The sequence below is a fragment of the Spodoptera frugiperda genome, chromosome 26 (assembly GCF_023101765.2).
Source record: "Spodoptera frugiperda isolate SF20-4 chromosome 26, AGI-APGP_CSIRO_Sfru_2.0, whole genome shotgun sequence".
Taxonomy (NCBI): domain Eukaryota; kingdom Metazoa; phylum Arthropoda; class Insecta; order Lepidoptera; family Noctuidae; genus Spodoptera; species Spodoptera frugiperda.
Genome location: NC_064237.1, coordinates 7,193,807 through 7,215,480, shown reverse-complemented (window position 1 = coordinate 7,215,480; position 21,674 = coordinate 7,193,807). Strand labels below are relative to the sequence as shown.

At 34.6% G+C, this 21,674-nt stretch overlaps 1 protein-coding gene across 3 annotated transcripts in view; it reads right to left on the bottom strand.

Moving 5' to 3' along the window:
* The window catches only part of LOC118264029 (protein yellow), a 40,000-nt gene that overhangs the window by 3,426 nt on the left and 14,900 nt on the right, over positions 1–21,674 (bottom strand). For all 3 annotated transcript variants that reach the window (XM_035576344.2, XM_035576346.2, XM_035576345.2), the window contains exons 2-7: positions 18,844–19,123; positions 12,863–13,060; positions 6,268–6,415; positions 2,170–2,356; positions 1,385–1,579; positions 75–207 (exon numbers count right to left, since the gene is read on the bottom strand). In XM_035576344.2, coding sequence (XP_035432237.1) covers positions 75–207; positions 1,385–1,579; positions 2,170–2,356; positions 6,268–6,415; positions 12,863–13,060; positions 18,844–19,113 — 1,131 coding nt within the window. In that variant the 5' untranslated portion in view covers positions 19,114–19,123. The remainder of the gene's footprint in view (positions 1–74; positions 208–1,384; positions 1,580–2,169; positions 2,357–6,267; positions 6,416–12,862; positions 13,061–18,843; positions 19,124–21,674) is intronic.

Sequence of the window (21,674 nt, the reverse complement as noted above, 5' to 3'; positions counted from 1 at the left end):
GCGATATATAAAGCAAGTCACAGTCAATATTTCATTTACTTATTTCATTAGTTTGCAAAATCGTGATATCGTACCTCATGTTTAGAAGCGGAGCGCCGGAAGAACTTGTGGAAACGTGTAGAAAGTGCCCAGATGGCGCCGTTGTCGCGTTCGGCCCATCTCACTTCAGCGCAGAACTGCAGCTTCTCCGGGTCTTGGGCTAGCACCCTGATGGAAAAACACACATAAATACGACATACGAAAAAAAAATGTGATCTTACTTGTCTAAATGATTATCACATTATATATTTGAGTGATCTAGATCCTTAAACATAAAGTAAATAATTTTCCTTGAATTGGGCTGAGTAAAAAAAACCTTGAAAAGTGTGACTGAATCTGCAGCTATAACTCTAATAGCATTATAGGTCAGTGAATCATACGTATCTATAGATATGGAAAAAACTGCAAAGGAGGTATACGCCAAGTAAATAGTAAATACCCGATATAAGATCACGCACTTCATCGATAGGGGCACTACACATAGGTATGCCATCAATCATCATACGTACATGTGTCATCACCTCATCCTTGACCTCTAATACGGAATAGGCACCTGCAGAAGGAGTTTGTATTCTCACAGTTCTTTTAAAGAAGACTCTTAGATCACAATTATAATTATTTAACCAAAATTTTTGAATATCCTTTTTAGAATCACGCAAGCCTCCTCCTTAGTGTTTAATTATTCCTATTTCAAATAATATAAGGTGTTTAAGGTTATCCGGCTACTACCTCATCTATTCGCTCATCAATTACTTTTGTCATATTTTCCGGTTTCCTGATTATTACCTCACATTTCTCATTTAATAACCAATTTCCGTTACATCCTTATTGCAAGAGTTTCAACGACCTTTCATGATACATTATAACCCTACCTATATTAAATACCTATATACATTTATTGCAAGTTAATACTACAACCGCAATCTATTGGAAATTCCCACGTTTTAATAAAAACTGTTTCATTATGTAAAGGAAAACTAAACATAACCCCCATTCAATTGTTTTTTTATTGATGACTCATTAATTTAAGTGATACTTATGCAGGCTATACACCTTCTGTATCAACTGCGGGGTTTTAACTGTACAGTCGGACTGTACATGCTCCGCCTTTAGTTAGCCAAATTTCATAATGATAACAATTAAAAGTCTATGTTACAGGTTTGCCACAGACCTAATTAAAGCGTGCTAAAACCTCATAGGGATCGTATGATAACCAGTGGACTACTTACTACTACAATATTTTCTTTTCCCAACTTTAAATTAATTTACCTCAAGTCCTTCGTACACTAACAATACAATCTCGATAACTTGTTAAATCCATTTTACTATAAGCACAATATCTTACTTGTGTGAGTTTGTGATAGGATTCCAGGCAGCAATAGCAGTTTCAGTCATGGGACTGAAGATGATGGTGTCGTCTCTTGGGTCTACCGCCACTCCGAGACCCTGAGAGGACTTGCGTCCTACTAGGTTCACGGGCAACTCTGTGCCTTCCGCCGGTGGACCAGATGCTAATACCGCAGTCGACACGCTGAACAATCTGAAATTGTACAGAAAATGTATAAGAAACAGATTGAGTGAAGTTTTTTGATACCCGATCTGAGTAACTGTATTATCAAAAGTTGAAGAATTTCTGGCTTGCTTCTTATAACATAGTTCTTACTGCAAGTAAAATTAAGTACATAATATGATGTTTGCCGATGATGTTTTGTGTACTTTTTTGTAAGTTTTTTCCGCTACGGGTCCTGTAAGCCAAGATCTACAGTAGATCGTGGGTTAAGAACTAGAGTAGCGTAAGGGCAAAATGACAACTTCTCAGGAGAGCCGAAAAACAACTCAAATTAACTTGTAGGTCTTTTGTGGCAAAATCTATAGTATCTGTATATCTGGTTTTAACTTAAAATAAAGCTTTATTTATTGGCTACAGATTACTGTAAATTTATGCATAGTTCTTACTACAAGTGAAATTATTAATTATTTAACATAATATGATGTTTGCCGATGATGTTTTGTGTACTTTTTTGTAAGTTTTTTCCGCTACGGGTCCTGTAAGCCAGAATCTACAGTAGATACAGCCATGAAGACACCATTCCGTGTACCTTAGAATGATAATGAAGGTAAAATAAGTACCTGTCAGTAGCCAAAGGTTGGTAGTAGAGCAGGCCTTGGGCGGGGGAGTGAGCGAGACCGACGATACCGTCCATGAGTGTGAACCTTTCTCCGCCAATGTCGTACTCTCCAAGGTCAGGGTCGGGGTACATGGAGGCGTGCGTGACTCTCCACGCGTTGTCACGGCGACCATCGTACACGATGATACCTGGAAACCACAAAAATAAAATTCAAACAACTTTTTATGACATAAGCACTAAAATAAATCAAAAGTGTTCATTCGTTCACACAAGTAACATATAATTAATCGTTGCCCTATGCTAGTCTTTCCTCCTATGTCGTGGTTGCGTTTACAAACATACAATTTCACATACACATGACACCCAGTCCTGAAACAACAATTTGTGGATCACACAAAGAGTGCGGGAATCGATCCCGCTACGCGTTATACGGCAACCAGTTGCCCAGCCACCGCGCTAACCATGCAGTCGAATATTTTAGTTACCTAAATTATATTTTCGTCACCTTAAGTTAGACCCAACACGTTCTCAAAAGAAGAGATACATAGGCGGATGATAAACAGTTTCATTCAACAATTTCCAAACACAATTTGTAATCACAATATCTTCAGCTGTTAACAATATTGCTTTGTCCATCCCGAGCAAATTGCATCACTTATATTGTTCCCATAGAGAACACTAATGAAGATTGAGTATCCAGTATGTGAGTTTATCGTATGAGAAGACGATAAATACATATCAATTGTGGGAAACTTGCTTAGGAGGTTAAAGGTATTAGCTATATCTACAATCTAGTACTTAGCAGTAAGATAGTAACAGTTCTCACGACACTTAGGTCTAGCTTTGTTATAGGTACCCATTTGTCAAGTGCTTTTCAGCTACTTCAGTTAAGATATATGGGTATGTATTTGCTAAAGAAAGAGAAGACTCTTCTAAGGAAGGCAAAAAAAATCCTTAAGGTAACCAAACTGCGATCCTCAATTTTATTTGATAAAGGATTTTAATGAATCTCTCTTATCACTTCGTCGTCCGTCAATCTGGCTATCATCTGTTAATTTCTGGTAAATATTTGTCGTAATCACCTAATTTCCGATGTTCAAAATCAGTTTATACAGCCTACAAAATAATATATTCCTACATTTTGTCATTTTTCTGCATATTCTGGTGTAGGTAGTACAAAAAACAGCGTTGTGCACTGTGCCGTGAAATTGAATTCCACTGAATACAAATATGTATAATCGACATGAAATAATGATTGAAAGATGAAAACTTTTGATATCCGAAACTATGACGTATACACTTTTTTAAGGGGGGAACCGCCGTGGGTGAGACGAGAGGGAATTTCAGACTCTTACTGACTAAATATACACTGACTTTACCATACTACATAATATTTACCTATATAATTATTAGCCCGATGACATCCACTGTTGAACAGAGGCTACTATATTTCTTCAAAGAAAGAGTTTGCTATAAGTAATTCACTTACTTTGCAAACGACTTGGAAATCACAATAATTAAATCACTCAAAATTTAATGGATGTTGATCCTTTGGGTTGATTGTAGGTATGAATCCAAAAATATAATTTGTTTTGTTTAAAAGTATGTTTGTTAAGTCACTGTTATCTTGACTCAAAATTATATTGAGTGGATAATTTAAAGTTCATTAACCTAAAGAACCCAAAGGTCACTCTTAGGGTCATTGTTCATGTTGCAAGACCATGATTGAGTGGAATTGGACGATTTACATTAAACCGGTTGTCAAGATTGCATACGACGCATACGAAATATTGAATGTCATAATAAATCCTTGAATTTGGATATGTTTTCCTTATATTAAAATTAATGCTTATAGGTATGCTTTTACAATATATAAAGTAAAAATAGTATTCTACTGGTCTTCTGCTTGGATGCATAGAGACATTCAAATGCAAAAATGCCACGATTATTGCATTTTATGGCATATATGTATATTGTATAAGTACTATTTCTCTTTGCTTACATTTATTGATTCGATCTCTTTATGAAAGCTTATAGGAATTGTTGAAACGTGGTTGAAACTTTAATAAAAGCAACAAAAACAGATGAAGACATATTATGTAAGTTATATTGATACCAAAGTAGATTGTAAATAATAATTATATGGGTTTTTTCACAAATATTTATGCTCCCATTGTCATGTACTTGTTCTTAAACGATATTACAACGTTTTCTGCAAGAAGAAAAAGATTTCCGTAATAATTAATCAAGATGATTTATCTTTTAACTGTAAGTACATTAAAACAATGCATAATAAAATGCAAATAGACGCTTTAAACTGCTTGCCTCGGTAATTTTACAGTTCACAAATTTTGTAAACAGTTACAATTATGCAATGATACCATTTGTTGAAATGACACAGTCGGCCTTTTTAATTAGTAGGCAAGTGCGTCCAGTGCGCACAGCGGAATAAAATTCGTGCAAATTTCTTTTGACATTGCGCGCATTCAATCACAATTTTTTTACCGCTTGATTTTTTATCGCCTGTGGTGATACTTCCATAATATAAGTCAGTCAGTGTACATTAGAGAATCGCGAAAAAACCGCACAGACTTTTTTTTGGCGTGCGAACAGGCTCTAACTTGTGATTTTTTGGGTATGTCAGTGTATATGTATGTATAGTTACGTCACGATTTCAGAGAAAGCAAAATTTTCGACGTATCACGGTTCGATGGCCACTAAACACCGAAACTCATGTATTTAGCCTGCAATTATTCAATGTGCCACTTACGACCAGTCGCTAATTATCCGATGATTACTGTTGACTATAAATCCGCTATTTAAGTATTTCAAGTTGCCATTAATTTATCAAGACTGATCACGTCCGCTTGGATATCATTGTGAGTACTCTAATTGTTAATGCACGTGCTAATTATATTTTAATTGTGTATAATGATATCTGTCCGTTATACAATAAATGTGTATAAAATTCGCAATCAATGCTATTAAACTATTAAGAACAAAGGTATTTAAAGAATTAAATAACTATTTGTGTATTGTCTTAGTAAATCATTAGGATGTTACAGAAAATGTAAGTTAACTATGTACTCTGTATAGTAGTATCTATTAGGTATGTACCTTATATTGTTTAATTGGTAAATAAACCTATAAACATCGACCAGTTTTTTTTTTATTTTTGCCCCACACTAAGATTTTTGTAGGTGCGTTTACAAACATACAAGTTCACACATACATATGACACCCAGACCCGAAACAACAAGAAGCGTGTCACACAAAAAGTTGCTCCGTGCGGGAATCGAACCCGCTACACGTTGCCTGGCAACAGGTTGCCCAGACACCGCACCAACGGTGCAGTTTGTTAAGAATACTTACTTTATATATCCACCTGGATAAACATTCATTACTTTAATAAACCCAAAAACATTACAATGTGACATTAAAATTTAATGTTACCCAGTTATTATACTCACGTACTATGCACTTATTATATTTTCGCAGAGAAACGCGTGTGAACATTTACTAGGAATGTTTGAACGCGCAAAAAAATTATCACACAATTATGGCGGCTTACACAAACTATTATTAGCGAAATAAATGTAAAACATGAAATAAAAAAGATCTTTTCATTGAAGAAATAGATATCACAACTATCTGAAATCTGACGTAATATTATAGATATAAAAGAGAGTTTTGTGTAAGTTTACTACTTTACAAATAAAAGTAATCTATGAAGGTCACGTTTCATTCTGTTCTACAACCTGAATAGGATCAAATTCCATTTGGACTGAGATACACAGAAGTGCAAGTTAAACTACTCAAAGTTTTTGAAGACTTCAATTATTGGTAACAAAACAATATACCTTCGCTAAAAGTTGTTAAAGTATTCAATTACTAGCAAGAACACAACATACCTTCATCGTCAGAGGGCTTAGTACGAGTTTATTTTACGTTAGGCGTTCTAATTGGTTGGTGTATTCGATCCGGCCAATCAGAGCCCCGAACGTTCTCGTTTCGATTACTTTAAACGTAAAGTAAACTCGTACTAAGGGTTCAGAACACACCTAATGTATAGTTAATAACAGCTTCGATGTAAACTAACCTGGAGCAACCGTGTCACTGATGTAAGCGAAGAGATGGTCGCAGGAAGATGCCAGTCTGGTGTTGGAGGAGCGAGTGTCATCCAGCACCAAGTTGGTGAGCAGCGAGCTGGGGCGGAGCAGCTCACGGGGGAAGTATACGCTTCGTACCTGGAATATAGAGTAAAATTATTTAGAAATACTTACATCTTTGTATTCAGAGAAGCACGAGACGGAGTTTTTGAGTGCCTTTAGATACCCATCGCAGTAGGACTAGAACTTAAAATTCGGCCAAGAATTCCTAAATAACGAGGCACATTTTAGCACGAGTACATGTTTTTTTTCTAACCGTACCACTAATAACAGATCCCATTCATATATGCAATAGGTAATGGTAATTAAAAGGCCGTAAAGAAATGCAGTAGACACTTCCCGTCAGGAATGAGCCAAGTGGCGTGCAAGCAGATTACGTGAAGAACAAACGCGCGAATTTAATAGTCAGTGTGGCCGTCCGCGAGGTTAAACTCCATTCACTAGTTTAGAATTACACAGTGCATGGTTACTGGCCACCCACAAATTGTGCGTATTGGCGTCGAAACGTACAATTGCACCACGGACAATTGGACAGGGCACACCCTTTCAAATAATACACGACCTCGCTAGCCGATACTGACACCGAATCATTTGCTTGCTAGAAAAAATATAATTAATCATGCAGTAAAATAAAAGCAATGCAGTGTCTGTTAGTCATTAATGAACTAGATCAATCACTATTTAAAACATGAATGTAATTTCTGTTCAAGGATTTTATAGACAATACGTATTAGATATCAGGATATGTAACATATATAAGCAGCTTTGTGGTTCGTAATACCATGATACCTTTTGTTCCATTGTCTAAAATATCACTCGTATACTTACACACAGGTATTTTCGTATACGTGAATATTTGCATTAGATTTCACTAAACTACCTTGAATAAGTTTTGTGCATGAGTGAATAATGAGACAGTGGCTTATTATTTTCATGCACACCGTAATTAAAACTGAACGCATAGATTCACACTGCGATGCAATTGATACCTTGAACTTTTGTCGGATGCAATATTATGTTGCATCGCGGTCTACTTTCAAACTGTTTGCCCTTAAAGGAAACTGCTCACACATCTTTGAACAATAAGGCTAGTAACCAGCCATTTAGAATTCATACTATCAAAATTTTACTTGTAATTTTGATACAGAATAGTTTATTGAGTTTGAAGAGCTTAATCGCAATGAACACTATTTAAGAATTGGGTTCTACATTGTTAAATGGTGTAAAGCGGTGTTAATTATGTCAAATCGGAATTTCAGTTTATACAGACAAAAATAATGTCATCATTACAAAGATATCAAAGTTAGGTAGCAACAATGACATAATTTAATATAACTAACGATTACAGCAATATACAATTTGATAATCTATAAAATAAAATTGAGCCAACGCGACGAGCCAACTACACAGAGTCTTCTCAGTTCTACTCAGAACTCATAATTGAATTGAAATCAAATTATCTTATTAACATCTTTAACATAACATAGCTTCTCGCTTTAGGTAACAGAGAAACCTAGACAGTAGAATTAGATAAGTATGCAGTAAGTACGTAGGGTCCCTTTCTAACATAACTTTAGTGGGATTCCGGTTCCTGCATAATAAACTGTAAAGTACCTTAGTCCCGCTTACCGGTACCAAGTCGGTTAAGTATTTATTACTTAGTTATGACAGCACGACAAATAATAAATACATTATCAAATCTCCTTTCCCTTTTAATTGTTTAGGCCTTATTTATATTCATTGATAAATATCTAAGGCTTATCATTTTCGTGACTAACTAAGCTTATGCATAACTCAGCTACGCAAACAAAAGTCAGCAAGAAGGTTACTTTTAAGTAGATTAACCTCTTTTTAGTTCGTGAGTACTTTATTCAAGTTGTCTTAAGTAATATTATTATATTAATCTTACGAGATTACTAGATTGAGACCATCCTTGAAAGTTTGTATAGAGCTTTCCTTGAAACTGCCATTGTGTACGGTTCTGTCAACGAAGGTATTTAAACCATTATCCAAAAAAGTATACAGTTGACATTAAGCAGTCTACATTAAAGTCTATAATTGCATATAAGAAAAAAATCACAATGCATTCATTATTTTCTACAAAACAATGTATATAATAGCTTTAGACCTAAACTTTAATTCATACACTTTTGGATTTCAATTAAATATCTCATTTATAAGTTACAGTAAACAAAAAATCTGCAAAAACTAGACAAAAGTTTTAGATACTTTTAATTCCATTTGTATTACACGGACATAGAAATCAATATTGATCAAATTATCTCTTAATGGCTTTGTCAAACGTTTCTAAATCGAGTTCAATAACAATGACCATGCTTATATCGTGATTTGATCTTGAAATATCGATAAAATAGTTCACTCACGCACAAAATATCTGATGAAAGGCCGATTATAATAGGAACTAGCATAGTAGCACTAGTAAGAACCATTGTCATTGTCATAGTTGCGTTCTCATTTATTATTATATAACTTAATGCCACACCTCTTAATCTAAGATGGGGTATGTAGAGGTACATTTTTAAATTTCGGTTACTACAAAGCATAAAAAGTGTGGGAGAGCCATTCCTGAACCCCAAAAGACAGGCAACCTCTGGTGTTTCCGGTGTCCATGGGCGGCGTCGATTGCTTATCGTCAGGTAACCCGTCTGCTCGTTTACCGGCTTATCCTCATAAAGAGGTACCAATCTAAAAGTCCCAATCTCTCTTTCAGCTATAAAATAATTTGGAAAAAAGAACCTTAGAACAAAATGATGTAGGCGTTGTCATAAGAATTACTTTCTCGTAAGACTTGATAAGTATTCAATCCACAAAATAAAAACTAATTCGAGTAGAATACTTTACTTTCATACCCATGTTATAGATCGTTTTGTTTCTTTTTCGATAGTTCTGAGTCCTATGCAGTAGAGATTAAGCTTGTTGGTTCACATCAACACATCTATCATATATAGATGTGTTGATGTTGTCTACTATAAATGGTTCGATAAAATTTTGGTAACTATGTTATATAACCACACCAATACCTATATTAATAACATGATCTAGGTATCAACAAGTGAAAACAAGACGTTATTAATAAGGAACAAAAGAAATCTGAACAAATAACTGGATGCTTGTTTAAGCACAATTAATTAATATTCTTATTGAATTGCAGAACGTTCGCATGTAATATATAACTTGGTGTTAACAAATATTATTGAGTTATAATGGAGTTACCTACATATTGCAACGATAATTTATTTTAAAATTAAAAAAAACATGACTAGTAATTAATTTTCGAATTCACTAGCTCATCCTACAAGGATCAAAATTAAAATATAAGTAAGTACACCATCATGATCTTGATTTTTTGTGCCCTCACAAAGTCTTTATATTTATGGCTGCATCCCGACTGCTTAAATTTTACGATTACTTTCTTTTTAGGGTTTTTTCTATCCAATTAGTTCCATATTACGTCATAAATTTATACATGCACAACAAATTACTGTTTCTAAGACATTATTTCGGCTATATATATTCAAAATATATAACACTAAGTTAATTTATTAGGTATCAATTGTTAACACATCATAAATGTATAAAGATATGTCAGATTATACGCTTGATCTACAATTAACGTCGCCACGCACGATTAAGCAAACGCTGTTTACGTAAGAATTTAATTACATTTTACTAATTAGAACACAAAAACTTATAACAACTGTTTGCCTAATTAGTCAAACTGCATTGAAAAACGCGATATACCTAATACTATTTTTATTTATTGCGTGATTAACAGTCAAAGTTTGGAACAGGTCACAACTGACAAACAGGTCTGAAATGCAATACCTCGTCAGGTAATTGTTTCTCTAGGTTTTCAGGATTCTTCTTTACCCCGAGTTGAGGACACCCTAAGGTTAGGGTTAGTTAAGGGTTACCGTGCCGTGGCTCTGACTCAAAACAGTAATAGGAACAGGGTGGCTTTAGAAGACATTAGACAATTTATACTCGTCAAAAAAAATCTCGTAAATAGGTAACATAACTGACAACAATAGATCAATCTTTTAGTCAACTTCAACCTGATTTTCTTTTGATGATTCCATTTTCGTCAAGGAATAAAATTTTTATATATTTTTTTTAAGGGGAAAAAATTATCCCATGACTTCTCTCGCCAGGGCGAGGCGAAAGGAAGTGTCAGACTCATACTGGCTAAAAACCACCCCGTTCCTACTCCTGCTTTTCGAGCCGGAGCCCCGGTAAGCCTGCTATGTAGTCCGCAGCTCCGGATCACGCATCAGCCCTACTGGACCCCAACAAAATGATACTAAGTACACGTTTAAGCTAGTAAAAGTCTTTTCTCAGGCAGATACGAAAGGGTTTCAAGTTTTGTCACCAGAACATTAAATGTTCGCTTGTCGAAGCGAAACGGTTGTCCCCTAGTAACCATGTTAGTCAACTTCTTGCGTCTAATCAAGATAAGCTGAGCACGACTTTGATTAGTTCCTATTGCACGATGCATGTTTTGTTGAAACATTTAAAATAATTGACCTACACGGAACGAATTGCCAACAGGTCTATGCAAATTATAGATAAATGTGAACTATAAAGTAAAAAAATAATGTTTTGTTCCGGGTACATATTGGTATGCTGTTAATTTGAATGCACTAAAACTAAAATCTAATAGAAGTGACAGAGGTCACTTCTATTAGATTTTAGGTAGAGACCTTGATTATTGCCATTTACTTTGTTGGATTATGGTTGTTCATCATATCAAGTATGAAGTCCTAGGAAAGACCATCGGATTCTGTTAACAATTTTGATTTGTCATTAACATTATACTAGCACAAAGAAATGAGTCTGGTTTATCATTCTTGTATTGCCTTTCTCCCTCCTTCTCACATCCAATAATTATTGGAAAAGTACGCTGTTACATTACATCTATTGTAAAATCTCATTCAATTTTAGAAAGACAGAAATCCCTTACTATATTCTGACTAACATTTGGTAACAGATAAAATCGATTTTCTCCATTGAATGCTTCCTATTTATGTCTCCGAGCTCAGCACTATACCTAAGGCATTCCGTGATCTAAACAAGTTCCGGCAGTCACGGAACAGATGGACGTAGCTGGGACACCGAAATGTAATTTCCTTGATTTAATGTCAATGAACACATTCTTAATTAACATTAAGCAAATATGCATTTTGTTTTATATGTAAGAAAGGTTATTATTGTCTGGACGTCTGCATGATTCATTGTAAATGGAACTTCTATCTATAGTATCTTAGCACTTACTATTGACCTTTTTTCAATCTAGTTTGACACAAATACTTTACAAGATTGATTGAATGACAATAAGTACATATTTCACACAGGCAAGGTCGGGCACGACCTGTTTTTTAAACCAATTTTTTGCTTTGGAATTACGGAGAATGTTTAAAAGGACTATTTTTTCTGAGAAATTAAATAGGATACTAGATTATGACTTATCTACTATTCCTTTCACCCGGTAACCAAAAAAAAACAGACGCGTCTCGTACGATTTCAAAATTAATCCTTATATCATTCTTCGATCATTCTTTGAGTCTCATTGCATAATATTAATTAATAAATCACCTTAATACCATTCAAGAACACGGAACTCTAATAAAATACTGGTCATGGATACATATGCGAGCAACGAGTCGCCTGCAAAAAATCAATTACATACCTAATTAAAGACAGTTACTGGACACCAATATGGTACAATCTTTGCGTAACTGATAGTGATACAAGACCACACAAGTCGACTAGAAATTGACAGGCTTTTCCAGTTGTTCCCGTATTTTTACCACTGGGCAAATGGCGTTACAAGAAAGCTTCTTCCTAAATTTTACTAAATTCGATTCGATTAGTAATAGAGCCTATTGTTATGGCAGTTTAGGGGACAGTGAGTAAAGTTCCCTGAGACAAAAAGATCCTACGACCAGGCGAGGTGATCGAGGCTGGTGGGCTGTCTGCCCAACTGTTGCTTGTTGGGATTCTTTAACTTCATATGGGCGTCTTCACAGCAGTATATAATTACAGTACACTTTAGCAAAACTTTAAAGATGCCTCTAAACCTTCAATAAAATTGTTTTTTCTATTATCTCGGTAATATGTGAAACAACATTTTCTAATTTTGACGAAATCATCTAACAGGCTCAAAAACGTGTACTGCATTGGAATATGAGATATGGAACTAATCTACGCATCAGAATGCAACTCACGTATTTGTCTTGTTTATGCAAATAGAGAATCTGTTTTCCCAGTTACGTGTTATGAATCAAATTCTCATACGTAGATTCGTTATTTTAGTGAGAGTACCTATCTCATGTCCTCTAGAAATACTTAAGAACATATATCATTCACAATATTACAACTTAACTGGCGATGATTTAGTACGTGTACTCATTCGTGTAATAACAAAAACCTGCTTTACTTTTCACTTCACCAAATTCAGCCGATATTTTAAAGCTCAATAAAAATCCTTAAACCATCTATACTTACCAAGCGATCAGTAGCCATGTCGAAGATAAGGATCTTGGGAGGGCAAACTCGTCTGAAGTCATCGATGCTAGTGACCACTCCAGCATCTAAGACCCAGAGTCGGTTGCACCTGTCAGCTCGCACACGGTACACGGAGATCAAGCCTGTGCAGTTGATGTCACCTCGACCAGCCGTGTGCCAGGACCAATCAGGATACGCCTGTGGAAAAAAAAAGTATAAATTAATTATTAGGAGATAAATTAATGACAATACGAGTGGTAGGCAAGGCACTAGGAAAGCGTAGTGTAGGGCGCCCTCCAGCTAGGTGGAGTGACGATATCCGCAAGGTGGCTGGTAGTGGTTGGATGCGTAGAGCTGAAGATCGAGCTCAATGGCGTGCCATTGGAGAGGCCTATGTCCAGCAGTGGACGAAAACAGGCTGATGATGGTGACAAGTAGAGACAAGAAAAGTATTAATTTTCAAGCTTTATTCATAACTTTAGAAGGTGCCTATCGTTAAAGACGTTTATGTATTTAGGATGCAATATTCATCGAATGAATTTACAGGCGACGATAATTTATAGAGTTTAGCTAATTGCAAAACTTCGTTGAAAAGCTGTAGCTGTATTTGGACTGTTACTAAATAAGTATCTATGTTGTTATGGATTTCAATATTGAAATTAAATTCTTTTACCAATTTACTGTAGCAACCATAAAGCATCTTAAATATTCAGTCAAATCGAATGTGAAAATAAAAAATTTACTAAACATAAAGAAATAAACAAACAATAAGTTAATTTTCGTGCACAATTATTAGGTATTCATAGCATATTATGTTGACAATAAAACATATAATTGAATGGGGAAACATTTCAATTATTGACTTAATATTTTTCGACATGCATACAAATCAGAAATCGAACAAAGGATGAATAATATTCTTGACATTGCAATGTGCATTTGCATTGATATAAATAACTTATGTAGAGTGCATAGAATACAATTTTAAAAATTACATGTTGAAACTTTAAATTAAGTGTAATATAAATACTATTGACTGTTTAAGTGGTGGCAAGTCTGCCGTACACGAACGCGAGTTCAATCTCCAATTCATCACGCCATGATACTAAGTTCTCAACAAATACTATCAGTTAATAGTACCTAATGTTACATACATAGATACCTAAGTAAATATATAGCCATAGCCTTTGTACCATTGGGGTAGTTAGAAACTAAAGAAGTTAAATAGGTTTTTACAATTTCTTAAACAATGGTTGTTACCTATAACTCTGCATTTACCTATCCTCTATGAAAATAAATTACTTAGGAGCGAATTAATGGGACAGTTTTATTAGTTCCCATAATATATAATAACATAACAGGTATCCTAATTACGCAACTACAAGTTTACACGTTACCGCATTGGTAAGCTGAGATTGTGCTTAAATTCAATAGGCTCGCACATCTTTTATGCAAAGGTACCAATAAGAAATACTGGACTTTCTCTTGAATCTAAATTCAAAACAGGAAACATTCATAACGTTTCTAGAATTAAATTTAACCGACTAGCAGTATTTATTTATTTAGGTATTCAACATACTATGTACCTGCTATTTAAGTTTCGCAAAAAGTAAATAATAGACTATGAACACAATTAACGGAAAGGAAAAACTAGCATTCTTTTGTTTAAGCTTTGAAGAATTGCAAAAGTCATTTTCGCAGCTCCTTGCCATTAGAATACCATAAGTAATTATTGAAATAGGGCAATTATTGCAGTTTGTACCTGGTCATAGTTTATGCCAATATTGGTGTAATTTATGAAAAACATTGATCTATTTTGTACTTTAATATTAAAATAAAAAGTGCCAAAATACAATAAAACACACTACATTTTGTCCAAAGCATGAGTGTGGTACATCTAAGTGACAGACCACAGTAAAGTCCGTCAAGGCCGACACTGCAAACCGTGTGCCCTTCACGCTTTCCAAGTAAGCCTTACTTACGCATAACGCGTATTTGTAACAAGTATTAACAGCAATACGTTATCTAATTCCGACGCGGAACAATATTATAATCACTCGATTTAACATGTTCGCCTTATACGCTTCGCTAGTTTAGAAATGTATACGGATTACCTTCTAAACATGACTTGTACCGCCAATTCAAGAGGTACAGGAAAAAATAAAAATAGTTCAGTTTTTCTTCCCGATACACACACACAACGGCATGCCTTTTGTCCCCGAAGGGGTAGGCAGAGGTGCACATTAGGTAACGCCGTAATGGGATGGGGTTGAGCCTATTACCTTATACTGGGCACAATTCCAGACTCCGTGCTACTACTGAGAAATTTTCGAAAACTCGAAAAAGCCCGGTAATACTTTGCCCGACCTGGGAATCGAACCCGAGACCCCTTGTCCGGCAGTTGTACTTGCGACCACTCGACAAGCGGCAGTCAAGTTCTTCCCGATACCTACATAGATGAACTAACACCTTTGTTACATGGGGTAGCAGTTCATATAACGCCTTGCATATCTACCTCTTTAGCTCCCGTCACATTCAAGCATCAGAAAAACAGTCTTGTTTTATCTATCTTATTTCAAAGTAAATAACGAACCACTTTGTGGTTTTTCAACGTAAATACTCGAAGCAACATATTTGTCGATAATGTATATTCTATGTGAATTTGATTGACGTTGGAAATATGTGCATATACTTGCATCATAGCCAAGTAGATGAATGAAAAACTACATAGTACAAGTGCGGGAGAGCCATGCTTTGGTACGAATGGGTTGGCTCGGCAACCCTTAAATTCCTAACGCCCCTAAAGGCTAGCAACGCACTTGTAATGCCTCTGGTGTTTCAAGTGCCCATGGGCGGTGGTGATTGCTTACTATCAGGTGATACGTCTGCTCGTTTACCGGCTTATACCACAAAAAAATATAAGGATAGAAAGAAATAAGAAAAAAATGGCTAAATCTTTTAAAGCTTTTAAACACTTCCTTGGTGTCAAAATTATTTTCAATGCCTGCTCCTCTTATATTACAGTTGTAATCCGAATTTGAACAAAATCTAAAAGTAAAGAATACAGTATTCGAAGGAAAAATTAAGCAATTCATCGACACTCTTTACACTAAAACTGCATGCTGAATAGAGCAGTTAATCTTGACCAATACATAATAATAACAGCTTATTAACATATCCAACGATCCGTATTAAAAAATAAAATGGAAACGTGACTAAAACCTCAAGCTTTTAAAAGATAATCTGGACTTTATATTAATAACAATAAAGCTGACATTTAAAGACATAATTGTTCTAATCTAGTTTGTTAAGATCTAGATAATATCTGTGGTTTGCACAACAAAACGCTACAATTGATGTATTATTTTATTCTCTAACTTGTATCTTTACAAAGTGGAATCGAGAATATGAAATACAAAGAACATTATAGAATAGATATTCTAAGTAAGTAATAGCTACATATATAGAGTTATAGATATTTGATAGACTTGAAAACCTTCATACATTTGCATCATCAGAGATTTGGATCAGCACCAATTTAGGTTTCGAAATGCAATCTAGACAAATAAAGCTTTATTGCCTTTTGAAGGTCAAATTGTAATTTTCACCTTTCATTCTTTACAAACGAAAACGTATGTAAATATTATGTGTGCGAAGTTTTTTTTGTAACTGCGAGTAGTGTACTTATTTATTTATTGGTATTGACTGTAATAAGTCATCCATAAACCACAAATACTATTAACATCGCAGGTAATTTTTTACGCGTGTAAAAATGTTTATCTCAATTTTTTACCGTATGTTTTTGTACTAGTATTACAAGCAATGAGACAATATATAAGTAATTGTTAGATAACAGAGAATGAAATTTATCGCGTACCTGTTCTACACCTAATCTTTCTTTGGGAAAAAAGTTTAGTAGGAATAACTTTAAACTTTATTAAATAAATATCTATCAAATGATTGGTTGAAACACTTTCTAAAACTAAAATTCCTCTTGTAAACTAAGGTACAACAAGTAGGCCAGTACTTAGGTCCTATTCAATGTATTTACACAAACCCAGCTTTCGAAGGCGACACAGGCTCTACCTACAAAGTAATTGCGCAACTCGACTCGAAATCCGAATACTGCGGTATGTTTCCTTAGAATTATTTCAAACCATATGATCGGATTAGTTTCATTTCTCATACTAGATTACTTACCAGCCAGACACATGACTTTAATCGCATTTGAAATGGTGTAAAAAAAAAGAAATCAATGCTGGTTACCAGAGGTAACAGCTATAAGTAAAAGAAACGAATCTCTAAAGCGTTTCTTTTGCAATGAGATACATTTCCATTTTACATTAAATATATAAAAATATCCTAAGGGACGGTTGAGTGCACTGTACTCTATGTGGAATTCCAGACTACAATCATTTATACCTATCAGTATCGGATCTCATCAAGATCTGAGCAGCAGTTTTGAGTTTTTGCGTGACGATTGTATAATGCATATACTCGCCTTCAAACAAACAGACGGATAGAAAAGTAAAATATTTTGTTACATATTTGACAGATATTTTAGATTCCATTAGGAATTAGTGTTGACTATAAATGAATGTCTAATTTGTGCTGAGTTATGAGAGCTTAGCATTCTGTGTGGACAACTTAATGCCAAGTTCTCAAGCAATGAATAACATGTAAGTATCTATGCGTGATTAAAAGATAAACATAATTTGTGCAGCCAATTAATATGAATCAGAGCAGATTGATGCTCTTAATTATAGTTGAAATGTAGTGATTAGTGTAGATTATTTATGCCGTAATAATTTAAACTTAAGCCTGTTTCATAGACATGAGTATCCTGGATACCATTTACAAGATAAAGCTGTATTGAGACATACAATTTGTATTAGTTCCTAACATCGTTTAAGTTTGATTGCTCGATCTTTCTCAAGGCAAAGTTTCTAAGTGTATTCTACTTTCTACCAAAATAAAGGCAACAAACGTTTCACGTGCACATAATACTAAATTAAACTTCATATAATATCAAAAGCATAATACGCGAACATAACAACGCCAATAAAATAACTTCAAAACGTAACTATCTAGGTGATTGGTCATAAAGCACGACTGGCTCTATTAAATCATGTAAAGGTGCTTAGCTTAGTTTAATACTAGACAAACACGGATTACTTATGCTTAACTAAATTTATGTTGAAATACCTTAACAACAATGATCTAGTTATTTTGTTTATAGCTTGAAGTTATAAAATTATATCGCAATGCCAATACTTCACAAGTTATACCCTAGCTTTCGTCTATTTTCTAATAGATAGGAAGGTGAAGCTGTTGCTAAGTAATTTAGAATTGGTTTGCCTTTTTGTTGAAGTGTAAAAAGACTCGTATAGAAAAAGATTAAATAAATGTGCTTAATAATGCATTAAACTTAAGCTCTATTAATTAAACTTTAAGCAACGAAATTACTTACATCAAACGAGTATCGAATAAACTTGACAGATACTTAATTAAGTGCTTTTTGCAGAGATTAATCTGACACAATCTTAACGGAATTTAGATAAACTCAAATAGTGAGTCAATCGATTTTCAATTAGCAATTATCAAGCTCAAGTTGTCTAGATCATGCATCATGACGTAAACAAGATTGATGACACTGGTCCATTTCACAAGTCATGTTACGTACATAGGTAACAGTCCCTCGATAAATGTTTTAGTTTTACGTAAGCATTTAGTCTTTAAGTAATTGTTGGCATGCTCACCGGCCTCTCGAATCTCGAGGCGACTGAGAGCCAACGGCGTGATATGTCATGAATACAATTGTAGCCGTCGAGGTTGAAATCAATTCAATTTACTAAACTATTTCTACCAATTTGAACAGTACTGTATTATAGACAATAACTTTATTTAATAACGTCACAATCAGAGCCACGTGTGCGTAATATATCTATGGCGCAATAAAAGAAAGTTGTTCTTGTTCTCACCTGAAGAACAGGACTGACGCCTGGGGGCAAACTGCGTGGTATCCAAGCCAAAGTTGCTGGCACGCCTGCCCTCAATCGAGGTATTCCCAAGTAGAGCCTGTCCCAGCCAATCTCAAGACCCGTGGGAACTGTGTTCTCTGGTTGGAACTTCTCCAAGAGCACTGGATCAGGGGGAAAGTCGAACTGCATGAAGCTCCATTGGTTGACTACTTCTAGTGTAGCGCTTGCAGTGGCTACGTACGCCAGCAGGAATACAACGTGCCTCCTCATTGTGGTTGATCTGAAACAATAGTTGACATTATGAGTCTAAGGACATTTTGTACAAAAGAATGGATGACCTTGAACTACACCACACTACCACAGTCTGGTGGGTTTGAAGTAATCACGTTCAATTGAACTACAATTATTTCCAAATTCACCAATACGTATTTGATTCCGTAATAAATTCAATCAAGTATAAATTATACAAGTTTAGGACTTCCTACTTCATTTAATTGCAGTCACAAAAAAATAATGTGACATTGCGTTGCTGCAATGGCGTAACAGCACCAACATTGACATTGGGTTGAGCTACACCTTTTTGGAGTTCTCCAAAAAAAATAACAACGACCCCACAATTACTTATTACAACATGAGTAACGTACTTCTTACATTTTTAAAAACAATCATGTTCTAAAAATAAATCATAATTATAATTTTAAGAATTTAAAAAATCTCTCGTGCTCACACTGCGGAACTTTATTCTGACCCCGACACAAACAAAGTCCGATTTTTTAACAAACGCACTGACCTGTGACCCGTTGCCCGACTTTTCTTTAACCACTAAACATATTAAATACTTGTTAAATAAAAATAACTTTAACTTCAACAGTTAACAACACGTCTGAGATGAATTACAAGTGTATTTTATTTGCATGACTAAAGTTGAACGTGGTTAGACGAGCATGTCAAAAACAAACGCCTGATAATGACCTAGTACTTGACCGACTTTTACTTTTAGTTCAAGGACGCTTCCGTAGAGATGACTTGCACTAAATGCATAATGCTCGTGTTAACTTTCATCTTACAAGTGCAAGAGAATTTATGAATGCATTTGATTCCAGCGTGTAGAAGGCCTATTGAACCATTTTAAATAGGTCTAAGATTAGATTAAATATGCAGGTTTTTTTATTTTGTTTGTGGAAATTCAGGAAAATGGCCAGGCTCAGGGCTCAGGGCTTGTATGACCAAAGTTTAGATTGAGTCCATCTTGGTGAAAAGGCGTGTCTTTAATGACTTTAAAGATCGTCAATCGTAGTCAAAAGTTAGATCAGTGATCCAGAATAGGAGAGTTTGAGATGCGAATGTATATTCGTCTAAAAAAAATATGTTGCATGTTTTGTGTTAGTTGCATTAAATGATTAAAACCAAATAATATGTATTTATATAGTGAAGTCTTCGGTGGCCTTTTGCATGGACGTTGCAAATTATTGAAATTATTTAAATAATTATATTTGAAATTTTTGAAATAATGCATTAAATCTTAAGTAATACAGTAATACTTTGGAATAACATTTTATTTAATAAAATTAATGTAACATTCATAGCTAACGCGATATCTAGTGTGTTGAAAATTAGTATTCTGTAAAAGCTAATGCAAAATTTTGCAATGGACTAACTACATACACTTAGCAATAACAAATTGATGCTTTATTATAAAAAAAAAAGTAATAACCTAATCTTCTATTGAGCCCATCTATTCATCTATAAGAAATCAACTTGTGGGAAAATATCGTTTGGCTATGCAGTATATTTAATACAAATATTAAATGGGACGTAAAATAATGAACGAAATAAAAAGGTAGACATACCTACCTAAAAATAATAAATAAAGGTAACCGACATAAAATCTCTGTTAAAAATGTATGAGATAATTAAACAAAGAATTATATATCAATGTAGTAATTATATAACCCTATGTAATTATTACTAGAAATTCGTACACATTGAAACTAGACCATCAACTCTCGCTGATCCGAAACTAGTACTGTTGAGTATTTTTTGTTGCGAATATTACACAACTTGAATGAAGTGATGAATTCGTTTATAAGTTTGTGTACATAGAGGAGTGTAAATAAACAGACAGACACGGCAAATAAAGTATACCAGCCACGTGTAGCTTGCTCCGTAAAAAAATCAAGAAATAATTGAAAGCAACTAAAACCTAAGGATTTTAAAATACAGCAGAGACATCTATGATAGCTGTATATGTCAATGATTGACTTCTTTCACTTGTCACTGTTGTGGTGATGAGGTAATTTCAGCTAAAGGAGAATAAACGTGGAATAAACATTTGGTTTCTCCTGAGCCTGGCATCATAGTGAAGTGATAAATGTAGCCACATAAATTTTTGCTATGTTCCGAGATAAAGAAAGAAGAAGAAAGAAATTCACATTAATAAATGCTTGCTGTGTACAATGTAAGACTGTCCGCACTGTCCATAGCAGTGCGATTATATAATGGCTAATGATAACGAGTTTCTAATAACAAAAGTAGACAGGTCTGCCATTCATAGGCGTTGAACACCGACGGTTTATCTAGCATGTATGCCAATGTGGGGCGACCGCGGACCGGTTTGTTGAAGCCATTTCTTATATCTAATTAGACATAGCCACCTTTTTATACAGATACTTGCATGGCAATTAATCAAATTGGCTGTCAAATTGTATCTTAGGCGATTTGTTTGATTTATATTACATAGTGATTTTGAATGAGACTATAAAATAAGATATATTTTAAATCGACAAATTGTAACGTCCATTCTTGAGGATTGTTTTTTGCCAATTTAGGAT